Source organism: Carassius auratus, unplaced genomic scaffold (genome assembly GCF_003368295.1).
Source record: "Carassius auratus strain Wakin unplaced genomic scaffold, ASM336829v1 scaf_tig00216437, whole genome shotgun sequence".
Classification (NCBI taxonomy): Eukaryota; Metazoa; Chordata; class Actinopteri; order Cypriniformes; family Cyprinidae; genus Carassius; species Carassius auratus.
Window position 1 is genome coordinate 69,154 of NW_020528572.1, and position 25,323 is coordinate 94,476.

General features: G+C 36.9%; 4 protein-coding genes across 8 annotated transcripts in view; 2 read left to right on the forward strand and 2 right to left on the reverse strand.

The window, feature by feature from the left end:
* Nucleotides 1-5,174: 5,174 nt before the first annotated feature.
* On the reverse strand, nucleotides 5,175-7,615 carry LOC113098224 (carbonyl reductase [NADPH] 1-like). 2 transcript variants are annotated; one of them, XM_026263228.1, is made up of 4 exons: nucleotides 7,482-7,615; nucleotides 7,057-7,354; nucleotides 6,643-6,750; nucleotides 5,175-6,560 (listed from the first exon to the last, which is right to left on the reverse strand). In XM_026263228.1, exons 2-4 carry the CDS (start codon nucleotides 7,340-7,342, stop codon nucleotides 6,124-6,126), a joined length of 831 nt encoding a protein of 276 aa, XP_026119013.1. In that variant the 5' UTR covers nucleotides 7,343-7,354; nucleotides 7,482-7,615; the 3' UTR covers nucleotides 5,175-6,123. The 2 variants fall into 2 exon arrangements, with proteins under 2 accessions (XP_026119013.1, XP_026119012.1); XM_026263227.1 differs by having other exon boundaries at nucleotides 7,057-7,371; nucleotides 7,482-7,604.
* A 55-nt stretch (nucleotides 7,616-7,670) lies between these two features.
* On the forward strand, nucleotides 7,671-11,923 carry LOC113098225 (SET domain-containing protein 4-like). Its single transcript, XM_026263229.1, has 10 exons — nucleotides 7,671-7,875; nucleotides 7,984-8,088; nucleotides 8,166-8,203; nucleotides 8,363-8,451; nucleotides 8,792-9,221; nucleotides 9,814-9,988; nucleotides 10,080-10,161; nucleotides 10,300-10,380; nucleotides 10,522-10,645; nucleotides 10,739-11,923. Exons 1-10 carry the CDS (start codon nucleotides 7,809-7,811, stop codon nucleotides 10,868-10,870), a joined length of 1,323 nt encoding a protein of 440 aa, XP_026119014.1. The 5' UTR covers nucleotides 7,671-7,808; the 3' UTR covers nucleotides 10,871-11,923.
* LOC113098222 (quinone oxidoreductase-like protein 1) lies at nucleotides 11,779-20,581 on the reverse strand. 3 transcript variants are annotated; one of them, XM_026263225.1, is made up of 14 exons: nucleotides 20,539-20,581; nucleotides 17,061-17,139; nucleotides 16,858-16,935; nucleotides 16,600-16,672; nucleotides 16,368-16,412; nucleotides 16,216-16,284; nucleotides 15,983-16,116; nucleotides 14,724-14,835; nucleotides 14,083-14,103; nucleotides 13,822-13,920; nucleotides 13,099-13,211; nucleotides 12,845-12,950; nucleotides 12,272-12,317; nucleotides 11,779-12,131 (listed from the first exon to the last, which is right to left on the reverse strand). In XM_026263225.1, the coding sequence occupies exons 2-14, from the start codon at nucleotides 17,121-17,123 to the stop codon at nucleotides 12,032-12,034; spliced, it is 1,059 nt and encodes a 352-aa protein (XP_026119010.1). In that variant the 5' UTR covers nucleotides 17,124-17,139; nucleotides 20,539-20,581; the 3' UTR covers nucleotides 11,779-12,031. The 3 variants fall into 3 exon arrangements, with proteins under 3 accessions (XP_026119010.1, XP_026119009.1, XP_026119011.1); XM_026263224.1 differs by lacking the exon at nucleotides 20,539-20,581 and adding an exon at nucleotides 17,334-17,508; XM_026263226.1 differs by lacking the exons at nucleotides 14,083-14,103; nucleotides 20,539-20,581 and adding an exon at nucleotides 17,334-17,508.
* Nucleotides 19,986-25,323, forward strand: part of LOC113098221 (intersectin-1-like) — a 42,240-nt gene continuing 36,902 nt past the window's right edge. Inside the window, exon 1 of one of the 2 annotated variants that reach the window (XM_026263222.1) lies at nucleotides 19,986-20,185. The gene's annotated coding sequence lies outside the window, so the exon portion shown is untranslated. The remainder of the gene's footprint in view (nucleotides 20,186-25,323) is intronic. The other variant, XM_026263223.1, reaches the window with a different exon arrangement.

A 25,323-nucleotide genomic window follows, 5' to 3' on the forward strand; every position in this document is an offset into this window, starting at 1 on the left:
ATAAGCTTTTTGCTGATTGGCTTGCGCGACAAATCGTCATGCGACTTTCCCCAGAAGACACATTTGTGGCGAAAATCGCATGTTTGTGGCGATCATGATGTCCAATTGATTCGCGTCATTGCATTCACTTTGTATGTAGCTAATCTACTCCCGCAAATAATTCAATTCACTCTTTGTGTGCACACCATAAAAATAAAATAAATCTACAATTAAGTCTACTGTAAATAGAAGTATTTAAACAAATAAAAAATGGTAAAAGCACATAAACAAAATTACTTAAATGTACAGAAAATTTTAAATATAAAAGTAGGCTAGTCTATGAATTACACTATAACAAATCTCCCTTTTTTTTTACCCATTTGCATTCTTTTTGAATAATGAAATATAACTCGAATAATATATGCCATCTTGTTCATCAGCTCCATTAGCTCATCCTGTCACTGTTGCACCTCTCCCAAGTTACTTTCCTCTTCCTCCTGCTCTTCTTCATCATCAGCATGACCTTCGTGAAGCATCACCCCTTTCTTCTCATTTTTCAGGGGCAATTCAATTATGTGCTCCGCAGCTGAACTGTATTCCCTCCCTGTCCCAGATGATGCATCTCTTTCACATGCGGCGGGCCCCTGATGCGACTCAATTCCTTCCATCATGCCGCACTCGGCTTTGCTCACGAGTGTGTCGGATAGAGTGAGAGGCTTTCTCTTCTCATTCAAAGCAGGCCAGTGTGTCTGAGAGGAGCGCTCTTGAGGTGAGGTGAGAGAGGGGACAGGAAAGGATGGCGTCACCTCCATCTGTGTTTCTATGACCGAAAACTTCTGTTTTGCTCTAGAAATAGTGAAATAATACAAACAAACCTTAATGTTATATAAAACACGTTTGTGTAGAAATACAAATGAACAAACACCTGTTTTATTATTCCTACCTTCTTAGAGAGTTGGAGACAACAGTTTTTTTGGTTCATAAAATGAAAGTCGGTTGGGTTTAATGTTGTGGACTTTTACTGTAGGCACAAAAGCAGTAGAAACATTCTTAAAAAACTTATTTTGTATAGGAAAGAAAGTCTTGATGATGACCGAATTTAAATTTTGGGGTGGACTATCCCTTTAAGGCTTGAATGAAGTGTGAGATTTTAAAAGAAGAATTGAATTTACATTGAAAAGTAACATGTTTTACTACCTTTCAAACATTTGGGGTCAGTAAGATTTGTATTTTCTATTTAATTGTATTATTTATTTTTTGAAAATCATTTTATTTATTTATTTTATTACTAATTTCATTTAATAAAATATACATTAAACTGATCAAAAGTCACAGTATGGACATACATAATGTTACAAAAGACTTCTATTTCATATTAATGCTGTTCTTTTGAACTTCATCCTAGAATCCTAAAAAAAAAATCAGTTTCCACTAAAATATTAAGCAACTGATTAAAATACTGTATCTTGGGCACCAAATTAGAATATTTGAATGGTGTTCTGGTATTCTTAATAACATCATGAAACAATCAGTAACAGTGACAGAATAACTTACTGGGGTTTAAAGGGTTAAGGGTACAGCTTCCTCTTTATCCTCTAGTTCTTCCTCAACCAAGCAGCTTCTGTGTAGAGTTTAGAGTAAGGTGGCAGTGAAACTAACAATACGTATGTTGAGAAAGCCAGCAAGAAGATAGGCATTACAAAACAAAACACGGAGAAAGTCACTCAGTGGAAAATGACTTTTAAAAGTAATGCATTACAATATTGTGCTATACTCCCTAAAAAGTAACTAATTGCATTACATAGTCACTTTTTATGGAAAGTAATGCATTATGTTACTTTTGCTTTACTTTTTGTCACCTGGGCTGGGTTTGCGAATTTGTTTTTGTTTTTTAATAACAAAAAAAAAAAAAACAAAGTTATAATTTTGAAATTATAAAGGCCTTACACACAAAAAGTGAAATAATAAGCCTTGGGCTGAAGTAAGGGCCTCTGCATGTAACTCCCAATTTCTATCAACAATGGGACAGGAGAGGTGTCAGTTAATAAAAAGAAAAACATTTGTCACTTATTTGAAAATATATTTTCTTTTAAATTTAAATGTAATGCATTACTTTACTAATAACTTGAAAAAGTAATCTGATTATGTAACTCACATTACTTGTAATGTTTTATCCCCAACACTTTTGGGGATTGGAACAACATAAGGGTGAACAAATAATGACAGATTTTTTATTTTTGATTCAGCTATTCCTTTAAATTAGCTAGAAATGTCTTTTAAACCCTGTGTTTTTTTGTTTTTGTTTTTTGGTTACTGACAGGTTATTGACAGCAATACTCACAACACATCCTCTATTCCTACAGCGCACTTTGGGTCCTCTTTCTTTCGTTTGTAGCGGATTTCATTCCAATACTCCTCCAGCTTTATGCATGATCTTCCTGTACAAAATAGTGCCTTTCCATCAAAGTAACCCAAGGGCATGATTTGGGGTAAATACCATCAGAGTGATAAAACGCATTTGTTGAGCGCACCTGTATTTATCGGTGTCATCAAAGTCTTGTTTGTTGTGAGTGGGCTGAAGGAAATTGCACTCCATAACACCAATAAAACCCACACCTTTTCTTTCGGCCTGTTATAATCACAAACCATGGCTTTTAGTACTGAATTTATGGGTAAAGAAGGCAGAAGAAACATGCAATCATTTCTGGTTGCCTTACAGCTCACTTTCAAATATGGCTTTATCAGTCTGTTCTTATGGTACATCATTATCCCAAAATGTTCTTTGCTTTTGGTGTTGTATCCATATTTGCCTCTTTTTAAGAAAAACAAAGAAATGATAATGTATATTTCTACCAATGATTGCATGTCACATATATTTCCATACTACACTCTTGCTCACCTGTAAGGAGAATTCACTTTCTGGGGTCATGTTGCTCTTGTCACTGATGTTCGCCCTGATCAGAATGTCATACATATCTGTGTCAAAGTCGAACTCAGTGTCGCCATTTGTGGTCCTGAAAAACACACCATTTACACACTAGCTACTGTTTAAAAGTTTGGGGTCAGTAAGAGTTTTTTAATGCTTTTGGAAAAAGTCTCTCATGCTCAACACCGTTTTTGCCATGGGAAGAAAAGATAGAAACTTTTTTTGTCACATTTCTGAGTTTAAATCTCACAAACTTGTTTTCTTTTTTCTTTTTTGTTTTCTTTATGGAATTTTACAAACAGTTAATTGGGTAATTGTGACTTTATATCTCACAATTTTTCACACACACACACACCCACACACATTCAGACTTTTCTTCTCGGAATTGCAAGAAACAAAGAATTGTGTCACACTCTCAGTATTGCAGGAAAATAATAATAATTATAAGAATCAAAGTTGCATTTTTATTTTATTTTTCAGCAGAATCAGCATCTAGTCTTCAGTGTCACATGAGCCTTCAGAAATCATTCTAATGTGCTGATTTGCTACTCAAAAAAGTAAAAAAGGTAACTGCAGTTATTTGAAAGAGAATTATTCTGTAACACTAAAAATGCCTTGATGCCACTTTTGATCAATATAATGAATAAAAGTATTTAATATATATATTAAATACTACCAGACCAGAAAGACTTGAGTAATGAATGCTTTGGCATCTAAGAAATGAATAACATTTCATAATATTTGAATATGAATACAATTAAACTTAGAAAATATTGTACCACCCCTAAACGTCTAAACGGTACATCCACAGCAGTGTATCACACATCTGATCATATACTTTCATTAAGAGATTACTTAACCTGGTCGAAAGTTTTCACTAAAAAGCAGCTGCATTCATTCAGAGCATGATAAGTATAGTGACTACAAGAAGCCAATTAGCTGTCCTTAATTATTCTGGCAGTGGGCCCCAGCACTTCAGTGTTGGTTTAATGTTATAGGCTTTTAGTGCTAATGACATAAGACCACTGTGAATCCCTTGAATTAACTGATTAAGAGTTCTTAATTCTCTGGCATTTATAGCAACCAGTAATTACAGGTCCATTTCAAACCCTTTTTACTTGCTGTAGCTACTAAAAATGAATAATAAATTAGCTTAAGCGAAGGGACATGCTTTAAGGCTTTGTACCTGAGCATCTTATGTTGTCTGGCTCTGGTCAATCCCTCCCTGTTATCCATAAACGAGAGGCAGTCGAGTCCTCTGATGCTTGCTTGTCCAGTCCAGATCTATCCGGCATGAACGTCTGGGTCATAAGCATTATCTGCAACACAATATTTCATCTGACTGGAATATCTAATGAACTGTTTTGAACTACGGCAACACCAGAATGAGAAACCTAAAATTTTAACTTATTGACTAAACATGTTTTATCAAATAAGTCGACATACTGTAAGAGAGGTTTAGACAAGATAAAGCCAGGTGTGGCACGTGGAATCAGCATGAAGAAATTTTGGACTGATCTAAATGAAGAAAATGGGATGCTGAATGGAAAAATGCTAAAAATGTCATTTAAAAGTAATATGTCATTGCACGCATTTTGCTAGTTATTTAACATGAATCTTGCAATTTCTACACTGATTTTTCAGTAAAAAATTGTATAAAATAATAAAGATTACTGTATATTTTTCTTTGTACTTCATAATTTCATGTTTAACTCGTGTTACTTTTTATTTCTTCGTAATTACTAGTACTAACAATTTTTAAGTCTAAAAAATTTCTACTCATAAAAATAATTTCTATACATTTCATTATTTCAGTATATTTGTATGTAGTTTTAAACTATGAATATTGTCATAGAATTAATTTTTTTAGGTAAAATTTAATAACTAATGATTTTAAAAAGGTTTAGTTTACAAAATATTTCAAATTACAATAAAAATGCAAAAAAAAAATTTTAATATAACATTGTTTAAAAAAAAAATACAAGATTAAAACTGTAGCATTCTTTCACCTTTTTGAATCCAGGAAAAAAACTGACTTCTAAATTGGTTCCTCACATAATTTTTCTGAGCAATAAATGCTGGTACGAATGTGTAACCTGACACATCTTTATTTACTTCTTGGAAATGAAGCTTTTATTTAAGGTACTTTAAATATCAGTGTATATACTGTACTGCAGACATGACGAGAATGCTGGATATTCAGTGGCCTCTTCCAAACTTTGCAGACATATTCATCAAATGCATTTCAAGAAGAAGCAACACAACTAGGTGAGAAATATCATGGAATTTTATTTTTGTAATTCAGTTTTCTTTTCCAGATTAATTACATTTATAACAGTATTATTTATAAGTACAACACTTATCGGTTCCAACCCAACAAGATGACTGTTACAATCAACTGAGAAAATGAATTATTAATTTAGATTAAACGTTTGTATTTATGCATTTTGCATCTTCTAATATTTAAGTAGGAGTTCTAAACTACGAGTCTCAATCTTGAAAGGATAGCTCACTGAATTATGAAACTTTGCTAAAGATGTACTCACCTTCAGGCAGTGAGTTTGTTTCTTCATCAGAACTGATTTGGAGAAATGTATCATTACATCACTTGTTCACAAATGGATCCTCTATAGCGAATGGGTGCCGTCAGAATGAGAGTCCAAATAGTTGATAAAACATCACAATAATCTTCAAGTAATGCACATGACTCTAGTCCGTCAATTATTGATGAATCTCGAATAGCTACATGTTTGTAACAAACATAAAGCTGTTGGACTCTCATCATTACGGCACCCATTCACTGCAGAGGATTCATTGGTGAGCAATGCAATGCAATGCTAAATTTCTCCAAATCTGTATCAATGAAGAAACAAACTCACCTACAACCTGGTTGACCTCAGGTTGAGTACATTTCTGCAATTTTCCACTTTTTCGGTGAACTATTTCTTTAAGACCACATATTTTTTGGTAGTTTGCTGATATTCAATTTGTCAATTCACCAAAACTTTGATAAAATTTTAAAGCTTTTTGTGTAACATTTACAAGAATGCCCATTGTAACTTTTTGGAATACCTGAAGTCTTCTGTCAAGGGTTCAGTCTGAATTAAGCCCAAAACTTTCTAGAAATAACCTGTCTAAACCTTGATGGTTCACTCTGGTGTGTCTGAACTTGAATCTAGCTTTGCAACACAAACACACACAGCTCCTCTTTCTAGCTCTCACCACGGCTGCACTTTCTTCTCCGAAACAAACTGCCCATGGGGCTCTTTAGCCCCCGCAGGCAGCAATGCCAAGTACACTGGAGTGATGGCGCCCTCATCTGGTGACTTGGTTGCATTTGGTCCAGCCATGTCGGTCCTGACCCATCCTGGACAGCAGGCATTGCAGAGGATCTCATCTCCAGGCCTCTCTTTTGTCAGATTTCGGGCCAGGATTCTAGTCAGGGTGGTGAGGCCAGTTTTGGAGACTCCGTATGCAGTGTTAGGCCAACCTCGCTCTGCGTGAACCCCTTCCTGAGCTTCACGGACGAATCGCTCCATCAACCCAACTAGCTCTTCCTCTGTGATGTCATCGCTTCGGAAACGGGCCTGGAGTTCAGGACTGCAGCGGCTTAAAGCCACCGAGCCCATTCCACTGGAGACATTCACCAGCCGACCTAGAAAGAGATACGAGTGTTTGAGAGAAGAAAAGAGACAACACGAATCACCAGACGAGCAGGTTTAACTGACATGACTTACCTCCAGGTTTGATAATGGGCAGGAACACATTGCACATGTCTCTAGTAGCAAAGAAATTAGTCTTCAGTGTCACATCTGCTTGGATGCCAAAGGGGGTTGTGTCTGCCACTGCCATGAAGAAATAAAGCATTGTTTAAGTTTTTATTACACATAAGACAGTATATGATTGAATTTTGTTATTTCTCCCACCAGATGCTACCAATCTGCCTTCTATGCATTGGATTTAAACTACATTTACTGTTTTTAAATTATATATATTATATTTGTGTGTGTACACAGATGAGCACTGTAAAGTGCCGTTTAAATGTTTCTTCTAAACGGAGCATTTTATCTGCTTCTATGTGTAGGTTCAGTAATTTCACTTCCGTGGTAATGAATAGGTTCATATTGTTTTTTTCTGAATAAACCTCTTACTCTTGAAGGCGATGCCAGCGTTGTTGACGAGCACGTCGAGGCCGCCGTACTTCTCCGCGAAGAAGTCGCGCGCGGAGCGGACGCTGTCGGGGTCGGTGATGTCCAGCCGGTGAAAGAGCGGTGCTAGTCCCTCCTTCCTCAGACTGTCCAAGGCAGCGGTTCCTCGACCGTCATCCCGAGCTGTCAGGTACACGTCTCCGGCGAATTCCTTGCACATGGCCCGCACGATTGCGAACCCGATGCCTTTATTTCCACCAGTGACCAGAGCTACTTTACTGCTGCTCATAGCTGCAAGTGTCTGCAGTGGGAAAGCAACTGAAAATAAGACAATTTCCGTGACATAACAGCAGCCTAATTAATAAAATAACGCGATTAAATGCGTTTGGGAAACGTATGCATGATTAAAAGAAAACTCGTACTCGTACCTGTTCTACTCCGCGGTGATCAATTCACTTTTGTTTTTTGATGTGCGTCGCTTCTTACTGCGCATGCGCTGAGGAATAGCCTTGCATAAAGCAATGACATCTATATCATGTGCACCAGGTTCTGTGTGCTGATATAGCAACATGTATAAGCTGTAAATCCTGTACGTACTGCGATTGGTTCGAAGACAGTGACGTAACGACGGATGAAGCACGTGACCCGGCTGTGTTTTTGACCATGTGGATGTGTATTTTGTTTCTAACTGCGGTATATAATGACATTACACCCGATATAAGCTTTAGGTAGCGTCTTTATATGGAAACTTTACTATGAATAAACCTGGCTGCCGCGCTGGGAGAAGAGCGAGGGAAAAAAGACGGAAAAAAACACACGGATGTATACAACGGTAGCTATTCAGTTTCTATGCTGATCACTGTAACTTTGTAGTATAGTTTATGAAGTTTAAATGAATTTATCTGTGTTAACAAATTTATCTGTGTTTTAATTCTGTAGTGACTCTGACTCACGAAGCCCAGTTTGTTCTTTTGAGGAGATGGCTAAAAGAGAAAGGATTCACCTCACAGTCTCTCATCCCTGTCGACTTCCAAGGCAAGCAGATCGTTGAGAGCTTGAATAATACTTTTTCACACATAGTAGTTACTAACTCTTATATTTTTCCTCCTTAGATACTGGAAGGGGGCTTATGACAAATCAAACTATCAAGGTAATTATTTGTATGAACTTGTGTGGGCATATATATGTATATATATATGTATGTATGTATGTATGTATGTCGCGTGCATGCATGCATATGCTTATGTGCATACTGTAAATCCAAAATCTGAAAGCACATTGAAAATATGTTTATTTGTTACCTTTGCAGGCCAAAAACAGTGTGATTTCCCTGCCTGAGAAATGCTTACTGACAACTGAGACGGTTCTCGAGAGTTACATGGGTGACTATATAAAAAGGTATTTGGACTGATTGTTATATTGTATTACGTTATATTTAAAAACTAAACCAATATCTCTCTCTCTCTCTCTCTGTCTCTCTCTACTTACGTACATACATACAATTAATTCAGAATGCAGCAGCAAGATTAATTTTTAATGAGCCAAAAAGAATACCCGTCACACGTCTGTTTATCAGTTTGCACTGGCTTCCAATAGCTGCTCGCATAAAATTCAAGGCATTTATGTTTGCCTACAAAACTACCACTGGCTCTGCACCCATTTACCTAAATTTGTTACTTCAGACTTATGTGCCCCAATAAAATTAATTAGTTTTTGGTTTCTCTCTTTTTACTTGTAGATGGCATCCTCCTGTATCTCCTCTTCTTGCTCTTTGTTGTTTCCTGATTGCTGAGAGACATCGTGGAGATGCGTCAGAGTGGAGTCCCTACATTAATATCCTCCCGAAGACCTACACATGCCCGGTGTACTTCTCTGATGACATCATTGACCTTTTGCCAAGGAGTCTCCAGAAGAAAGCCACAGAGCAGAAAGAACAGTTTCAGGAACTCTACTGTTCCTCACTGATGTTTTTCCGCTCCCTCCAGCCACTCTTCACCCAGCCCACTGAGGAGCTGTTTACCCAGGATGCACTGCGGTGGGCTTGGTGTAGCATTAATACACGTACGGTGTACATGGAGCATGATCAGAGTGAATATCTCTCCAGGGAGAAGGATATCTATGCGCTTGCACCATACCTGGACCTGTTGAACCACTGTCCTAATGTACAAGTAAGAGCACCTAACAAAATACACTACTGTTCAAAAGTTCAAGGTCTGTAGAATAATGTTTGTTTTCTGAAATCTCTTATGCTCACCAACATTGCATTTATTTGTTAAAAAATACAGTAAAAATCAATGATATTGTGAAATATTATTGCAATTGAAAACAACAGATTTTTATTTGAATATAATTTAAAAGTTAATTTATTCCTGTGATACAAAGCTGAATTTTCATAATCTTTACTCTAGTCTTCAGTGTCACATGATCCATCAGAAATCATTCCAATATGCAGATTTGCTGTTCAAAAAAAAAAAAATCTTATTATCAATATTGGAAAAAGTTGTGATGTTTAATATTTTTGGTGTAAATCATGATACATTCTTGGATGATTGTAAAGTTTAAAAGAACAGCTTTTTTAATTTATTTACTGTTACTTTTGATCAATTTAATGCATCCTTGCTGAATAGAAGTATTATTTTCTTTCCAAAAAACAAAAAAACAGACTTTTGAGTGGTAGTGTACTTTCTTACAAAAATAAAATTGTATAGTTATAAATAAAGACAAAAAAACTTTCAAACTTTACAAACTTTCCTTGTGCAGGTTGAAGCTGGCTTTAACAAACAAACTCGCTGTTATGAAGTTAAAAGTGTTCAAGGATGTAAGAAGTTCCAGCAAGCACTAATCAATTACGGCCCTCATGATAATAACAGACTACTTCTGGAATATGGCTTTGTTGCCTCTGGTAACCCCCACAGTGTAGTATATGTTGATTTAGGTAAGGAAAATACATACAGATATTTAAATATTCTACATGCAAATATTAAATACTATTGAACTGCATTGACCGCTGTTTGTTGTTATTGTAGGAACTCTACAATTATGTCTAGATGAAAAAGACAAACAGCTAACACAAAAACTACTTTACTTAAGGGACAACGATTTTTTAAGGCAAGTAATATCAAATATTGCACGCTGTTGTCCTTAAAATTGTATGTGTAATGTTGCAGTTCATGATAAGAGGTCATTTTAAAACTGACTTAAATTCACAACAAAAATCATGTTCCATATGCTTCCACTCTTCAACAGAAACTTAACGTTTGGGATGGATGGCCCTTCCTGGCGACTGATGACTGCACTGAGACTGCTGTCCTTGAAACCTGAGCAATAGTGAGAAGTTCACATCCCAAACACATTATTTGCATGCCTGGAATTTGACTGGATGAAAATGCAAAATACAATGTAATATTTTTGCTTTTACTTGCATATTGTTAATTTTATGCCAGTTTAAAACTGACTTGTTGTCTGCAGTTCTTGTTGGAAGAGTGTCCTATTGGGGGCAGCGGTGAGCCGGGATAGAGAAGAGTGGTGCATTCACTCTGCCCTAAAGCTTTGCAATAACCTCAGCGATGACAATGTCAAGGCATTAGAGACTGTAAGTCTAATTAAATCTATTCATTCTTAATGCTGCCTGTGTCTAATTAAAGATAAAAAACCACTTACAGTCTGAGTCTTTTCATTTGTACAGCTATCAGAGCTCAAACAGGGTGCGAACCTGCCTCTCCTTCAACAACTGTGTGTGGTGGAGAGCCTGAGACAAGAGGAGCAGAGGATTCTGGAACACACACGAGTGGTTCTTCAAAACCTCCGGGGACAATAGTCACTGTGGAAACAGTAGGGCATTCGGAAAACACTGGGAAACCAGAAGCTTCATGCTGTCACTGCCAAGATTCAAACACAAGCAAAGAGCAAACAGATATGCTCCAACTCTGAACCGAATCACCTCCAAAACTGCAGGGAGTCAAAAATACGTCAAGTAATATTTCACTCAGAACTGAACATTCTGTCATTTACTCACCCTTATGACTTTTTCTTCTGTGGAACACAAAAGGAGACATTTTGTAGAATGTCCATGCTGCTCTTTTCTATTATTGTTGTTATTAGAAATGCTGCAATGGCCAACAAACAGAAAATGAATTGAAGTTCTAAAATGACTAAAAATGAAAATAAATTAAAACTGTCAAAAGCACATTGATTAATAAAGCTCAAGCTAAAACTTAAAATATAAATTAAAACGTGTTTTCCCTGCATGGAAATGATCAGCGTGAACTTGTTAGCAACATCTCCTTTTGTGTTCCCTGAAACAACACCATACAGATTGGGAATGACTTGTGGCTGAATAAATGAAGAGAGGTGAAATATCCTATATAATGCTCCACAGTATGGGATTTGTAAGCTTCAATCATTGTTTGTCTCCTAGATTGACAGTTAGGGGCATATGGTGGACAGGAGGATGATGGGACATTTAGGACAATGAGACCTTAACAAACACAAATCTTCTATTGAAAGCTAATGACCTACATGCTGTGTTTCTGGTAGGAGACTATCAACTGTATACCTCTGAACAATGATGCCCAATTCTAGGTCAGCATCATCCAGTCTTTTTTATACAGATCTGGCTATATTAATAAGCAAAAGAATTGTGATCAGATGGTTCTGTTAATAATCCATTGGGAATGCTTGACAAGGGGAAAATCACATAAACAGCATGTCATAACTAGGCCAAAGTTCCCAAGAAAAAATGTTTTTATGTAAATAATTTCAAGTTTATATACACACACAGACACACACATTTGTATCATGTAAATACTATTTGCTTTGAGATTTTTGGAATTGTTTTTTGGAATGACCTGGTTTCCATTTAAAGAATTTTCATGGTTTTAAAAACAAACAATCCATTAAAAGTTCAACTGACAAAAACATGAGCTTTATAACAACAACCCAATTTGCAGAATTACAGAAAACACATTTTGAGTCCTCTTCAAAGCTTGACAGCTATTCTTTTCCTCGTTTGCTTTCTCTGTACCATTTCCATGGAAACCGTAGCTTCATATAAAGGCACAGGGTCCTCCAATTGCGGCCTGTGCAGAGACGATAGTCAAATTCAACAGCCTTTCACACTTTATCTGTATTACAAACACGGCCCACATACGTTCAGTTTTTTGGGTAATTCTTACTCTTTTTGTACAGACTCTCCTACACACAGTCTGTTTAGTCTCACCTGAAAGTCCCTGTGCAGAGTTTATCCATCACATCTTTCAGGATATCTGAGAGAGAGAGAGCAGACTAAAGGCAAATAACCCAGTTACAAACAGGAAACCATGTGTCCTATGTTGTTGACAAGGTCGTTCCAGTAGCCTGAGGACACTGGGAGAAAACCCTGAGGTCTCAAATACATCAAACTGTCATGGACTAGCCATATGCACACTCAGGAACCCAGTGACCTCATTGCAACATATAGCACTTTCACAAAAAATGCCTCTGATACCATCTAGTCTGATCTCTTTTCTGCATTCCACTGGAGTAAAGCAGTGTTTTGTGTAAAGAATAAGGCCAGAGTCATTTTGATGCGTCTGTGTTGAGACTTGCCTTCATGGCAAGTAACATACAAAACAAAATGTGCCTTCTGTATAAGACACTTTAGATAAAAACATCATCTGTTTAATACATTAATACAAATTAAACCAGTCTGAGCTGATGAACAAAGCTGAAGCTTGAATTGTTTGTAATACAACCGGACCAATCAGAAGGCAGTGTTTCCTTCAAGACTAATGTAGTTTAAAGTAAAAGATACGAAGATATCTGCCCTGCTTGGCACGGGACGTTGTCCACACCTCGTCATTAAGGAACGAGAGAGATGCTGCTTTCAGGAAGAGAATGTGGCTGTCAGGAGGGTCCAGCTTGGAAAAAAAGAGGATAAAAATGATGTCAATAAATGTATGTGTAAAGATCGATTCTGCTAGCCAATATTTGATTGATATAATGAGGACAAAAAAGAAAATGCTGAATGTTTAGGTATACAGAAGAGATTGTTTGAATAGTTCCAACCTGTAAGTGTTGTTCTGTGGTGACCCAATGACCTCCAACTGAAAGAAGGGTCAAGAGGTCATGTTTATGTGGGCACTGCCTCTGTGTTTCTGGCTCCTCATCATAGAGTCTCACTGTTTGAAAAAAATCAGAGACCGCTGATTGAAAATGAACATGTACGCCATTTGAACATTTGGGGTCAATACAATTTTTAAAAATAAAAATAATACATTTCTTCAGCAAGTAAAGGAAAGGTCTGTGCTTTTATGTCAATTGTTACAAAAAAACTCAATTTCAAATGAGTGCTTCTCGTTGTATCATATTTGTATGACGTTTCCACAAAAAATATCAAAGCAACTATATTTATTTAATAAATAAGCAGTTTCTTCAGCATATTTAAATAGTTTCTAAAGCATCATGTGATAGTAAAGAATGGAATAAAGGCTGCTGAAATGTCAGCTTTGCCATCACAAGAATTAATGGCATTTTAAAACATTAAAACAAAATGTAAAAATTTTCACAATATTACTGTTTTTACCGTAGTTTGATTAAATAAATGCAGCATCCATGAACATAAGAGACTTCGTTCAAGAGCATTAAAAATATTACCAACAACATTTTGCAACACAATAAATTGATATTGCTTAATGGACAGAAGATCAGTATTAATATAAATCATTAAAAGCACATATGGAGACGTCTTTGTTGAAATGGTTACAAATGTCATGTAAAGTGATGGTAAACCTCCTGAATCAATGATGATGTCCACTCCAAGACCTCCAGTTTCTTCAAGACACGAGTCGACCAAATCCTCCTTTGAGTCCCACACTCCGATCACTCGAGCTGAAGGAAGAGACACAATGCTTACAATAAATCCTAACAACATTGATTAAGCCTATCGAGCTGAGAGTGAATATACAGAATGACTATTCTCAAAGAGGCTTATGTGAATATGTTAGCCTGAATGAATACTTCTAGAAGAGACTGCTGCCATAAATAACTTACCCAAAAGTGATTCCTGCACACCTTTAGCAAGTGCAAGAGGCACAAGGAAGAAACAAGATGAAAAAGAAAGTCAAATAGCAAAGCAAGAAATAGCACAAGAAGATGCTCAAGGGAGAAGTGGAAAGATGAGAAAGGCACTATCAGAAAAAGTTTGGCAATCAATATGAGTGAGTTTAAAGAAAGACAAATGAAATCGGTTTTGATTTCCAGAGCACTTTGAAAACTTTGAACTGCCAGCATTACAACACAACTTTGAAATATGAGAAAATGCCCTCGGCAACAATCAAAACTTCGATTTCTACTTTGGATTTTAGACGTTCCACTTGTACATAAAATGATACCAGTGTGAAGCTTTTCATAAGCTCAGGAAAGAAGTCCACATTGCGTACCGTAAATATGAGAGGAATACTTTACAAGAGATAACAACTGAAGATTAAAAGGGAGTTGCTTCATTTGGCATTTCAGTTTGTTTGGAGTTCATCAAGGATTTTCAGAACAACTCATGCAAAGTGTTTAATAAATCTACACTGCCAGTCAAGGGCTTAGTCAAACCAAGATTGAACTTTATCCTAAACTGACACTTCATGAGGAAAATGTCTTCAGTGTCATTCCTCTCCACAATGCTTCACTTCAGCACTCACCCACACTCGGACGAAGCTCTTCCAAAAACTTCTGGTCCTCCGGAGACAAAGCTGTAGCCAGGACCTTCACACCGTGATAGTGGGCGAGCTGAATGGTCAGAACTCCAAAGGGCTGCATGCACACAAAACAAGAAGCTAATGATAATAATTTGAGATTAAAAGAAGGGAACCAAATAATGCTCGTAGAAAAACCATGTTGATTCTGATGTGAGAAAATAACTAAATAATAACAACAAAATGCATTTTCAAAATATCAGAATGACAAAACTGACCAGATTCAACAAATATATTCTACTCTTCAAACATTTGGAGTCACTCAGTTTTTATTTTTAAAAGAATTAAATACTTTTATACAGCTAGGATGCATTAACCCATTAACTGTCACCCCGTCCCGAATACGGGACGCCTAGGTTTACCTTACTATATTACAAGGAAATCTAATCTAATCTTGACAAACTATATATCGTTGGAAAGGACTAAGACTCCCAAATATATATTTTACCAATGTTTTTTTTTGTTTTGTTAAAAATGATGTAGGAAAATTAATAGATTAATTTATGACAAGAGTTCACCCTCAAAAATCTAAATTATAACAGGAGTTTTGACCTTTGTTTAAAAAAAAAAAAAGACTTTGTTGCCTCAAAATTCATCATTTAAAACCCATTTTAAAATCAGACATTGCATTACCATGTAAATGGTACATCAATATCATGTTACAAAATGTTTTCAGTCATGAATTATAAAAATTTAGGTTTGTATCATGCACATTCAAGTCTATCTTCAAAAACGTGTGACAGTGACCTATAAAAGTGACAGCAAATATTATGTTACTGTCTTTCCATTCTGAAAATAGCATCACAGTTTCCACAAAAATATTAAGCTGCACAACTGTTTTCAAAACGTATCATCATCAGAAATGTTTCTTGAGCAGCAAATCAGCACATTAGAATGATTTCTGAAGGATCATGTGACACTGAAGACTGGAGTGAAAATTCTGCTTTGCCATCACAGGAATAAACGACATTTTAAATGCATATTAAAATCCCAAAGTTATTTTAAACTGTAATAATATTTCAAAAATATAAAAGCCACAATATTAATGTAATAATTATTTTAAATAAAAAAAATAATGCAGCCTTGGTGAGCATAAAAAACTTTTTTCCAAAAAAAAAAAAAAAATTCTGAACAGTAGTGTATATACAAATAGGAGGCAAGCATCAAGAAGGTGTTGCCCTTTTGACCTCTGCACAGATACCTACACCTGCCCCATCCAGCACCAGTACAGTCTGACCCACAGCCATCCGAGCCAGTGTGTGGAGAGCAGTGTAAGCCCTGAGACCGTCTTTAATTACTGCTGCAGCTTCAAACCAGCTCACTTTCTCAGGCTTCTGAACTGTTATTAAAACAGAAGCATATGGGAAATACAAAAGGTAGTGCATCTTTAAGGAACTAGGTAGGACTAATGTCTAGAATATTATAATGTGTGCAATACCTAAATTATATTCATCCGTAACCACAACAGAACAAAGGCCAGACTGCTCAGCCTCCAGAGGAAGAATCCCTGAGAAGACATGCAAATGTTTATTTGATTATACACATATAAAGCAGACTCTGATAAAAATGACCGTCTCATAAAGTTCTTACCAACAACCTCATCATCTGGCTGGAAAAAGGTCACTTTGGGTCCAACTGGAAAATGATCACATCAGATTTCTCAGTCAAATTTATTTGATTAATAATAATAATAATAAGTTTTATTTATAGAGGCTTTCCAGAGCTCAAGGAAACTTATTTAGTTATTATTATTTACACTTATTATTTATTTGATTAGATGGTAAATGCTAATGGTGTCAAATATACAAGAAATTATGTAAACCTTGAAGAACAACCCCAGCAATCTCCCTTCCGACTGGGACAAGTTCTTTCTCAAGCTTGAGGTCCTCATACAGCTGAAAAACAGATCATGAATGCAAATATTCAGAATAAAAGTGAAATGAGGGTGTTCTTTGCCTAAAAAATTTCCATATGAGACACATGCTTTGAGATTTGCTAATATATATCTAGTTGCTTTTCTTCAGGTCATTCACATCAAATCCCCAGATGTTGTTCAAGATCTTGTTGACTGTTAAATTACCTTAAAATCAACTGGACTTAGTGCACAGCTTTTCACTTGAACTTTGACCTGATGGTTGCCAATGTTAGTGGGTACATTCTGTGAAAGAAAACAACAGACATCATGCAATTAGTACGAATGGCTTACTACAAATTTCTCCAGGAAACTGTGGATATGTAAATGCATGCAACAGAATATGCAAAAGCATTATCATGTACTCTCACCGTCTCCTGTGAGACAAACTTTACAACACCCTGGTCTCCTGGTTTGCAGTAAAGTCCCTTCATAGCAATTCTAGCTGTTCTGTAATCAGATGAAAGATTAACACAGGCAACAGCAACAAGCTGAACTGAATACTGTATTAATACTATTATAATAATATGCAATAACAGAACACTCTCTAAAGAAATTCATCACATTTTGTGTGTGAAATTTGCACTTGAACTGTGCAAGATAAATAATATAAGATCCAAATCATGCAGAATACGATTGCATACCAACTGAGCAATATCCCTATCGCGATTATCTGTTTAAAGCATCAAGATCGGTGTTTTAATATGTTCTTATGTTATGATATTTAATATTTTTGCATGCAGGAGTATTTTAGAATCTAACAACACAGAGACGACTGCGGTAGTGTTTCGTTCATTTCCTGCACGTGACTCCTCCTCCTGTGTGACGTAGGTGGAGTAGAAATAGAAACGCATAGAAGGGAAGCGAGATCATCTCACAGCACAATCCGATGTGAGGGATTAGGTTAGATAACCACTTATTTATTTCCACTAAATATACGTCCACAGTGAACAGGCCCGGCTGCAGGATGAAATGACTGAGGGGGCATGTGAAATTGTTAAGGGGGCTTAACTTTATTACACCATCAAAATGCTTTGATGGCTGTCATGTTCATCAGCTGTACTCTCAATCACACTTTCAGTGTCCTTTTTGTGGTCTGAAATACGCTGCATATACTTTCTTATGTCCATTTTTGAATATTAATGATAATTCACATTTTAGCTGAAACTTAATTGCTGATTTTTTTTATTTTTTTTATTTTTTTTTAATTGCTGATAATATCACAAGTTCATATATTTGCTCGACAGAAACCGAATGGCGCGGGGTTGGATAAAACCACGCCCCTTGTTTTAAATTTAAACAACTGTATTTTCCATATGTGACTTAATACCCACATCAGGAAATCACACAGTCCACAAAAGATAAGCCAGCTTCATTTATTATGAATAATTAACCCTTTTACACTTAAGTTTAAAATATTCTAACTGACTCCCAAGAGTAAAATTTTTCAAGGCGACAGTTATTTTAGAACGTTCCCCCTTAATGTTTCCATGGCAACGCGTCATATTTGTCACGTGACACCGCAGCCACAATAATAACACTGTATAACAGATGTAGGCTATCCTTCATTTCGTTTTTCCTTTTTTATTCGAAATATTCACAAACTTACTTACCATGTCATCCACTATCCTATATTCCGATTCTCAAATATGTGTAAGTGAGTGTGTTTGGTCGTTTAAAAATCTTTATAACAATAGAGTAAACTTTATAGTTAGCATTCTTCCACTGTGTTTTATCTGATATGAAAAACACACGTCGTCAAATTATATTTGAATATATTGTTTTTGCTGCTTTCACAGACTCCAAATGTAGCCTATTGTTTTACCAGTGCTTATGTGTAGCCTATTTAAATATATGAAATCTAAAATAAACATTATGAGGTTGAAAACACTGCATAGTTGTGATATATGACAGCGCTGAGCTCGTCCGTCTCTGGCTCAGCGCCAACCAACGCGAAAGACGTTTGAATCTGGCAGTAATGTCACGAATCACAACACTGAACATTCTAAATCCCATGGGGATAAGGTTAAATTATTATTTAACTCAAAAGGTTGACCATTTATTTTTAACCATGAATACAAAAATGAAACAGGGGGGGCACAAGTCAGATCTGAGGGGGCATTGCCCCCTTTTGCCCCCTCGTGGCGCCGGGCCTGACAGTGAATATATAGAGTCCGAAGTAAACGAAATAATATCAGTTAATTTTAAAATCAACAAATAATGAATTGTAAAAAACAGCAGCAGTAACGTCCTGAGAAGTCGATGGGCTCAGTTTTCTGAATCGTAAACGAATCATTATTATAAAGTGCTCCTATCATGGATTTTTATTATTATTATTACCTTTCATGTAGTGTGTAACACAGCTCCACGTGAATGAAAACATTCTGCAAAGTTTTAAATCTGAGTGCACACTATATAAAGTTATTGTCTCTCAAAAGAAAGAGTCGACTCTGAATCATTTAAAGAGTCGTTTTTAAACGAATCCCAGATCAGTGATCCCAAGTCGTTTCATGTTGACGTCAACATGAAATATTAGCATCTTGTCCGCCCACTTTCTTTTGGAGTGGCTTAAATAGCGGTTAGCCCGGTAATGCTGAACAAAAAGCATCACTGCGCTCAAAAAAGCTGCTTTATAACGCATTACAGGCAATGGAAATGAGACCAATCCCAATTGAACCAATCACCGCAGATTACCGTAATGCAAAGGAGGGGTTTGGGAAAATGAATCTTTGAGCGAATTAAGTAGTTGAGCAAAAATAAAGGTAAAAAATAAATGAATATTATAAGGTGTTTATTTGACCTTGCATGCATGTCAACCTGTAGTTGGGGACACCCAAAACCAAAATATGAACCTTTCATCACTCATAATAGGGGGATTTTAAAATTAATCTGTTTGAATATGTCAAGGCCATTCTCCAGTCGACTCTCACAGTGAAACACGGACTGCTTCGTAATTAGCCGAGAATTAACTGCTTTTAAGAGCAGAGTGTGCTGATTAAGAGACACTTAAGAGTAACTTACTTTAACAACCGTATGAATATTACAAATAAAACTACTGAAAATATGCTTCCTACTTTATATCTATGGTGGTTTTTTTATTATTTTTTCCATTCCATTAATGTAGACGCATCTAAATCTACAAACAGTCTAAATAGTAGTCAGCACATTGAATATTAGTACACTACGGACTTTCTATTGGTTTGGGCCCTGTTTTCATAGTCTTTGTTTGGGCCGCATTGCGCCCCCTGTCTGCAGTGAACGCGCAGACACGGATGCCTGAGTGACGTGGGCACGTTACATTTTCCCCCTTTTGACTTCACTACAAGCGAAGCTGCAAGGAAAGAAACGAGGAGCCAGAAGGAGCAACGAATTAAGCCTGGAATTGATCTCGCACGTAAAAAAAAACGGACAGAAGCGTCCTCCTCCTGTCATTCCATGCTCCTCTAGCGTCTTCCCTCACACAGTTCAGGAGATATAATGGAAACTGAATGATGAGGTAAGAGGGGTTGTGTGTCTCGGGCCGATTGTCCTTTTGACAGTGACTGCGGCCGCTGCATTTCAGGGCGCGCGCTGCTTGCGAATTTACGTTACCAGTAACGTTATGCTGTTTAGCGCAACGCAGCGGTCACTTCAACGGTCCTTTCGGCTCGGTAACTGTAATAATACCCTCCTCTAGTCGTTTATTCATGAAATGAGGCCTCTGTAAGCTCTCCTTCCACGCAGAGATTGCAGCTAAAGCTCAGCTCTGATTTACTGGAGTAACGTTAGTTAGCACACGGCTAACGGTTGCTGCTGTATTATTATTAACTGACAGCAGGGTAAAAACTGCATTTCTGAGGTAAAACTCACCGATCTAGAGGACTCTCTGGACCTCGAGAGGGCTGAGGTAATGTGTGTAGGGTGTAGTAACAGTGAGTTAGCCAACTGTGTGATGTTATTGCAGACTAATGCAATATCTCCACACATGGCTGAAGGTCTCATCTCTACATATTTTAGTTTTTTACTGTTACTTTTCCAGCCCAGTCAGTACACGTGTGTTCATGCTGGCCTGCAGAAGCAGTGGTTATTATCCCGTGATTATGTCTGAAGGAAGGTGATTAAAAGGTTCAGGGTGCTTTGTCTTAAAGCCACTATCATATAAACACTGTCTGATTTGGGGGTCGGGGGTTTACAAGATCTTATGACCAATGCAGCTGGAGCCATTTGGTCCGGGTCAGTCTGGTTGTAAACCAGGTTAGGTCCTGGTTTATAAAGGCACTCCTTGATCACAAGACTAAAGTGTAACGTTACAACCTGCTTTGGCAGCCGTCCTGAGAAATACTCTTAAAATGTGATTTCACAATAAATGATACAAGATCTCAAGTTGCTAGGATCTACAAACATATTCCAAGATGTAGGCATCTGAATGAGCGCAAATTGATCTAAATATCATCATTAACCTGATTATTGAAGATGTGTTTCTGTAATTTACTGGTTAAATGTACAATATTATTGAAACATTAATCATAAGTTGGTCATATTGTGATTTTAAAAGTATAAACACACTAATTAATTAAACAGATACTCCGGTTTCTAGAAACCTAGAAGTCATTTTATGGCAACCTTCAGAAAACCCACCATCAATGAATCCAGTCAATTTATATTTGCCTGTAGTTAAACCACAGTAAATCTGAGTAATATCAGATAGTGAGTGATATTTTATTTTACTAGTAGTTTTACAAATATTTACTGTTATTTTACCTAACTTGCAGATGAGTAAGAATTAAGGGGTTGATGAGATTGCCGTTTTAAAATGCCTGGAATTCAGCATAAAATGTAAAGAGCGCCTTCATTATTTCCAGCCCTACAGAGTATGAACGGATGATCACACTTTGACATATCGATCTTCTTTTAGTCACACTTATTCATGTGATATGAATTCTTTCACTAGACTTGACCTTTGAAACACAGCGAAAGCTTGTTTCCGGTCTTCCACATTGGCATGTGTATAAATGGAAAAGTGCAGTTTGCTTGCTCCTTCAGTTTGTTCTTAATTACATTTATTTAGGATTTTTCCAATGGCTGTTGAGCATGTAAATGTATTTTTCGGATGAAAATTTAATCAGAAAATGGCCTTTAATCTGAAAGTGATATTCATGTAAATGTTGTGGCGCTCTCAGCCTGGTTTAGATGAGGATAATGGAGCATTTGAAAGCCTCTGTTTTAAGTGCAGGCTCAAGAGGAGCTTATTGTTAGGCTGCTCAGTTCATGAGTCATTAGAGACAGTTTTTTGGCAACCTCAAGTTTATCTGGCCATTTTCTCTCTTTCATCCATAGATTCACCATTTTCTATTCCCCATCCCCCATGGGTGTACAGCAAAGATTTAGTCTGGGGTGTGAGATAAAAGAGATCTGCAATCCACTGTGCACCGTGCGGTCTCAGCAGGATGGATGATAGGCCAGCTATGTGTGTGTGTGGGTCTGCTCTTTTTTTTGTTCATCGCTGATATGCGCGCTGCCCTTTTGCTGCTCACTTTGAAATTTGTTTCTCTTTGTACGATCGTTGGCTCAGAAGCAGCTTTTTGTCTAGATAATTAGGTTAACAGGAAGAGCGAGGGACCCTCAGTCTCTCAGCCCAGTGGTCTGCTTCAGTAGGCCTGAATAATTTCAGTCATTCCTGTCTGCTTTTTGCTAAACAAATTGTCAATGGGGGTATTTAAGTGTATTTGCTTTGCTGCCGGATTTAAACTTTGAGTTTATAACTTGTGTATAGGCCTACGTGCATGGAGATCAGGGACGATGATTTTTGAAATGCACAATTAAGGTGAAATAATTGGGGATGTGCGGGTCTAGTAAATTATAATAGATTAATTTTAAAGCGTTTCTGGGCGGAAACTACATTTTTACCTCGGTCAGTTATAGCGGACTCAAAAATGACCGCACGAAAGACGAGCAAGGTGTGGAATTACTTTGAATTAGAAGGAAACTGAAAAGTTTTGTGTAAACTCTCATGTCAAATTGGCTTACAGGAACTTTACTGGAGTGATGCGTAATCATGTTCAATACAGGCACGTAGGCGTTCGCTTTTACTTAGAGGCTAGGGCTGGCCGATATATCGAATATTAGTGATAATATCTTAATTCTGACGACGATGTAAAATTTAAAAATATCGGAAATATTGAACATTACAAATTCAAGCATACTTTCTCAAAAGAACATGCCGAATCAGAGAGGTTGCCAGATAACAAGAGCTTAAATCCCCGAATCAGAGCTTCGCTGTTACAAGGATACATTTTCTGCCCGGTGTTTGCTTATTTTAAGGAATCTGGCAACCATGCGCACGTGCTTACTCTTCATAGCGGATGGGATGATCTTAAAACACTAATAAGCTGGAGTTTAGTGATTTAATGAAAGCGTCGTTCAGCCGGTCAGTGTTCTGTCATTATTGTTTGCGATTGTGATCACTGAATAAATGCACTTACTCGACCGCTGATGTTTGAATAGAGAAACATAGACTATGGCCATTTGGAATTACTATTAGGGAATTTCACTGTTATATTTACCAGTTTTCATAATAGAGAGAGAGAGTGCAAAAGTCTTTGGTATTCATTTATATATATTTTTATATGTAAGAAATAGCTACGTGCTTCAGCAACTAGCTCCCCATCTAAGAGGGTTTTTAGTGTCAGTAGGAGAATAGTTTCATGCCACAGAGCTTCTCTTAAAACCACAGTTGACAGACTTGTGTTCTTAGCTAAAGAACTTGTATTTTATTTTTTTTAATAAAATACTTATCCCAGTTGCATAGTTTAAATTGTGAATTGCATGCACAAAAAAGTTGACAATGCACTTTCTGTACTTGTTTTGCACTGCTTCAGTTACATATAGGCCTACATGTGTTCATTTAACAATATTGAGACCCTATTAGAGGCTAGCCAACGCCTTCGATAATGACCTTGATAAAGCGTAGCTTGTCAGTGAATTATGTTTCTGTATAACTGCCGCTCCATTTGAAAGCAAGTGATGGGGATTTACCACTTATCATGGAACCGGCTTTACTGACGAAATGCACATGATTATATCGTTCGATATATTGTCCAGCCCTAATTTTAGTTCATAATTTGTTATTGTTGTAAACACCGTTTTCTATCAATATTTTTGCTGATTAGTTATTAAAGTTAAGTATTATTTTGCATTTTATCTACACTGTATTGATTAGCCATGAATCTTTAATCTGGCTATGTGTGGCATTTTTGCACAGACTAGTGACTATAACCTTCTAATATTGGACAGAAGTATAACGATACATGCTCTCTTCTGGAAGCTTTTATATTATATTATATTTAGTCTAATGGGTGATTCATTCTGTTCCAGGCTCAGATTCTGCTCCGACAAAACCGGTAAAATCCATTGAAGATGTACTGTCTGCTCTCACTGTTACAGCTACCTCAGCTGCAGAGAAAGCTCTTCTGCTTCCGTGTTTATGACCTTTCTTAAATGCTTCAAGATGGAACCGAACAAATGAGTCGAAATCTGATTTTGGACTGAGTTTTTGTGTCTGTTTAGGCAAGCAGGTTGTGATACTGAATCTTTACTACCCTAGCAATGTGAAACAGCTTCAGCATGTTTTAAAAGATCAGTGATGATGAAAGCTCAGGGTTACATTTCATTTTAAGCTAGATTCATTGCTCTGCATGTGTCTGGACTGCATTACATTTGGGTGGCCTGCAGAATGTCTGTTTTGTTGAGTGGTGAATGGAACAGTTGGGGGGGGTCAGTGGAACCGTAAGCATCTCTGAATATCATTGGAACGCTGTACGACTCTTTGCAGTGTACGACTCTTTGCAGTATGCTGCTCTTCTTAAATTGCTGTTATTTCTGGTACCGTATCAGGTATTGATGTTAAGGGGGTCGAAATTGTATTAATTCTGCCACCGTTCAGGCTCAAATGACTGCTTGTGCATTGAAAGTGACCTGTGGGTAGAAGTTCAAATACACTGTTTACTCTCTGCTTATGTTCTGCAGTCGCAGCCAAACGTGGTCCAGGAAAGACTGTTGTGCCTTTGTGAGGAATGCAAACGTGTGTGGGTGCGTTTGGCTGAGTTGTTCACGTAGAACCCCAAGCTTTTTTGAAAGGAATGCAGACAGGAGTTTAAGTGTGATGTTAACACTGTTAATACGCACACTCTCTAGTTTGACCCTTGGCTCTCATGGCACCTGACTAATGAATCCACAGCTGGATGTGTTTGAGTGTGTCTGTGTTTGTACATGTTTTTTTTTTTCATAGTGTCTTCATTTGGTTCAGCGAGTAGAGTAATCTTGAGGAAAATGTATCAACACACTCCAGATATTTATCATAAGTATTGATATCATTCAAAAACATGTTTGTTTTATTAATTAATAATATTTCCAACTATTCCCTAGATTAGGGATGTGTGAGTAAATTCTGCTGCATCTTGTCAAAATTGTCATTTACATGTTTATGTTTTGCCTTATATTTTTATGACATTTTACACTAGCACTGAAGTGTATAGAGAATATGTTACAAATTACTGCCATGTTAATGGTACATTTTAAAAATAATGTAATTTTTTAAAGTGTATATCTGGAGCAGAAGACAAAATCACTTCACCTCAGAGCTTGCAGGCATTTGTT

Coding starts and splice junctions, on each gene's coding strand:
- LOC113098224 (XM_026263228.1), bottom strand. CDS start 7,342: ATGAGCAGCAGTAAAGTAGCTCTGGTCACTGGTGGAAATAAAGGCATC. Junction 6,751..7,056: donor CGCTGGCATCGCCTTCAAGA/GTAAGAGGTTTA, acceptor TCTTCATGGCAG/TGGCAGACACAACCCCCTTT. Junction 6,561..6,642: donor GCCCATTATCAAACCTGGAG/GTAAGTCATGTC, acceptor ATCTCTTTCTAG/GTCGGCTGGTGAATGTCTCC.
- LOC113098225 (XM_026263229.1), top strand. CDS start 7,809: ATGAATAAACCTGGCTGCCGCGCTGGGAGAAGAGCGAGGGAAAAAAGA. Junction 8,089..8,165: donor CATCCCTGTCGACTTCCAAG/GCAAGCAGATCG, acceptor TTTCCTCCTTAG/ATACTGGAAGGGGGCTTATG. Junction 9,222..9,813: donor ACCACTGTCCTAATGTACAA/GTAAGAGCACCT, acceptor TTCCTTGTGCAG/GTTGAAGCTGGCTTTAACAA.
- LOC113098222 (XM_026263225.1), bottom strand. CDS start 17,123: ATGAAGGGACTTTACTGCAAACCAGGAGACCAGGGTGTTGTAAAGTTT. Junction 16,936..17,060: donor AGTTTGTCTCACAGGAGACG/GTGAGAGTACAT, acceptor TTTCTTTCACAG/AATGTACCCACTAACATTGG. Junction 12,318..12,844: donor CAAGCAGGGCAGATATCTTC/GTATCTTTTACT, acceptor TCTCTCTCTCAG/ATATCCTGAAAGATGTGATG.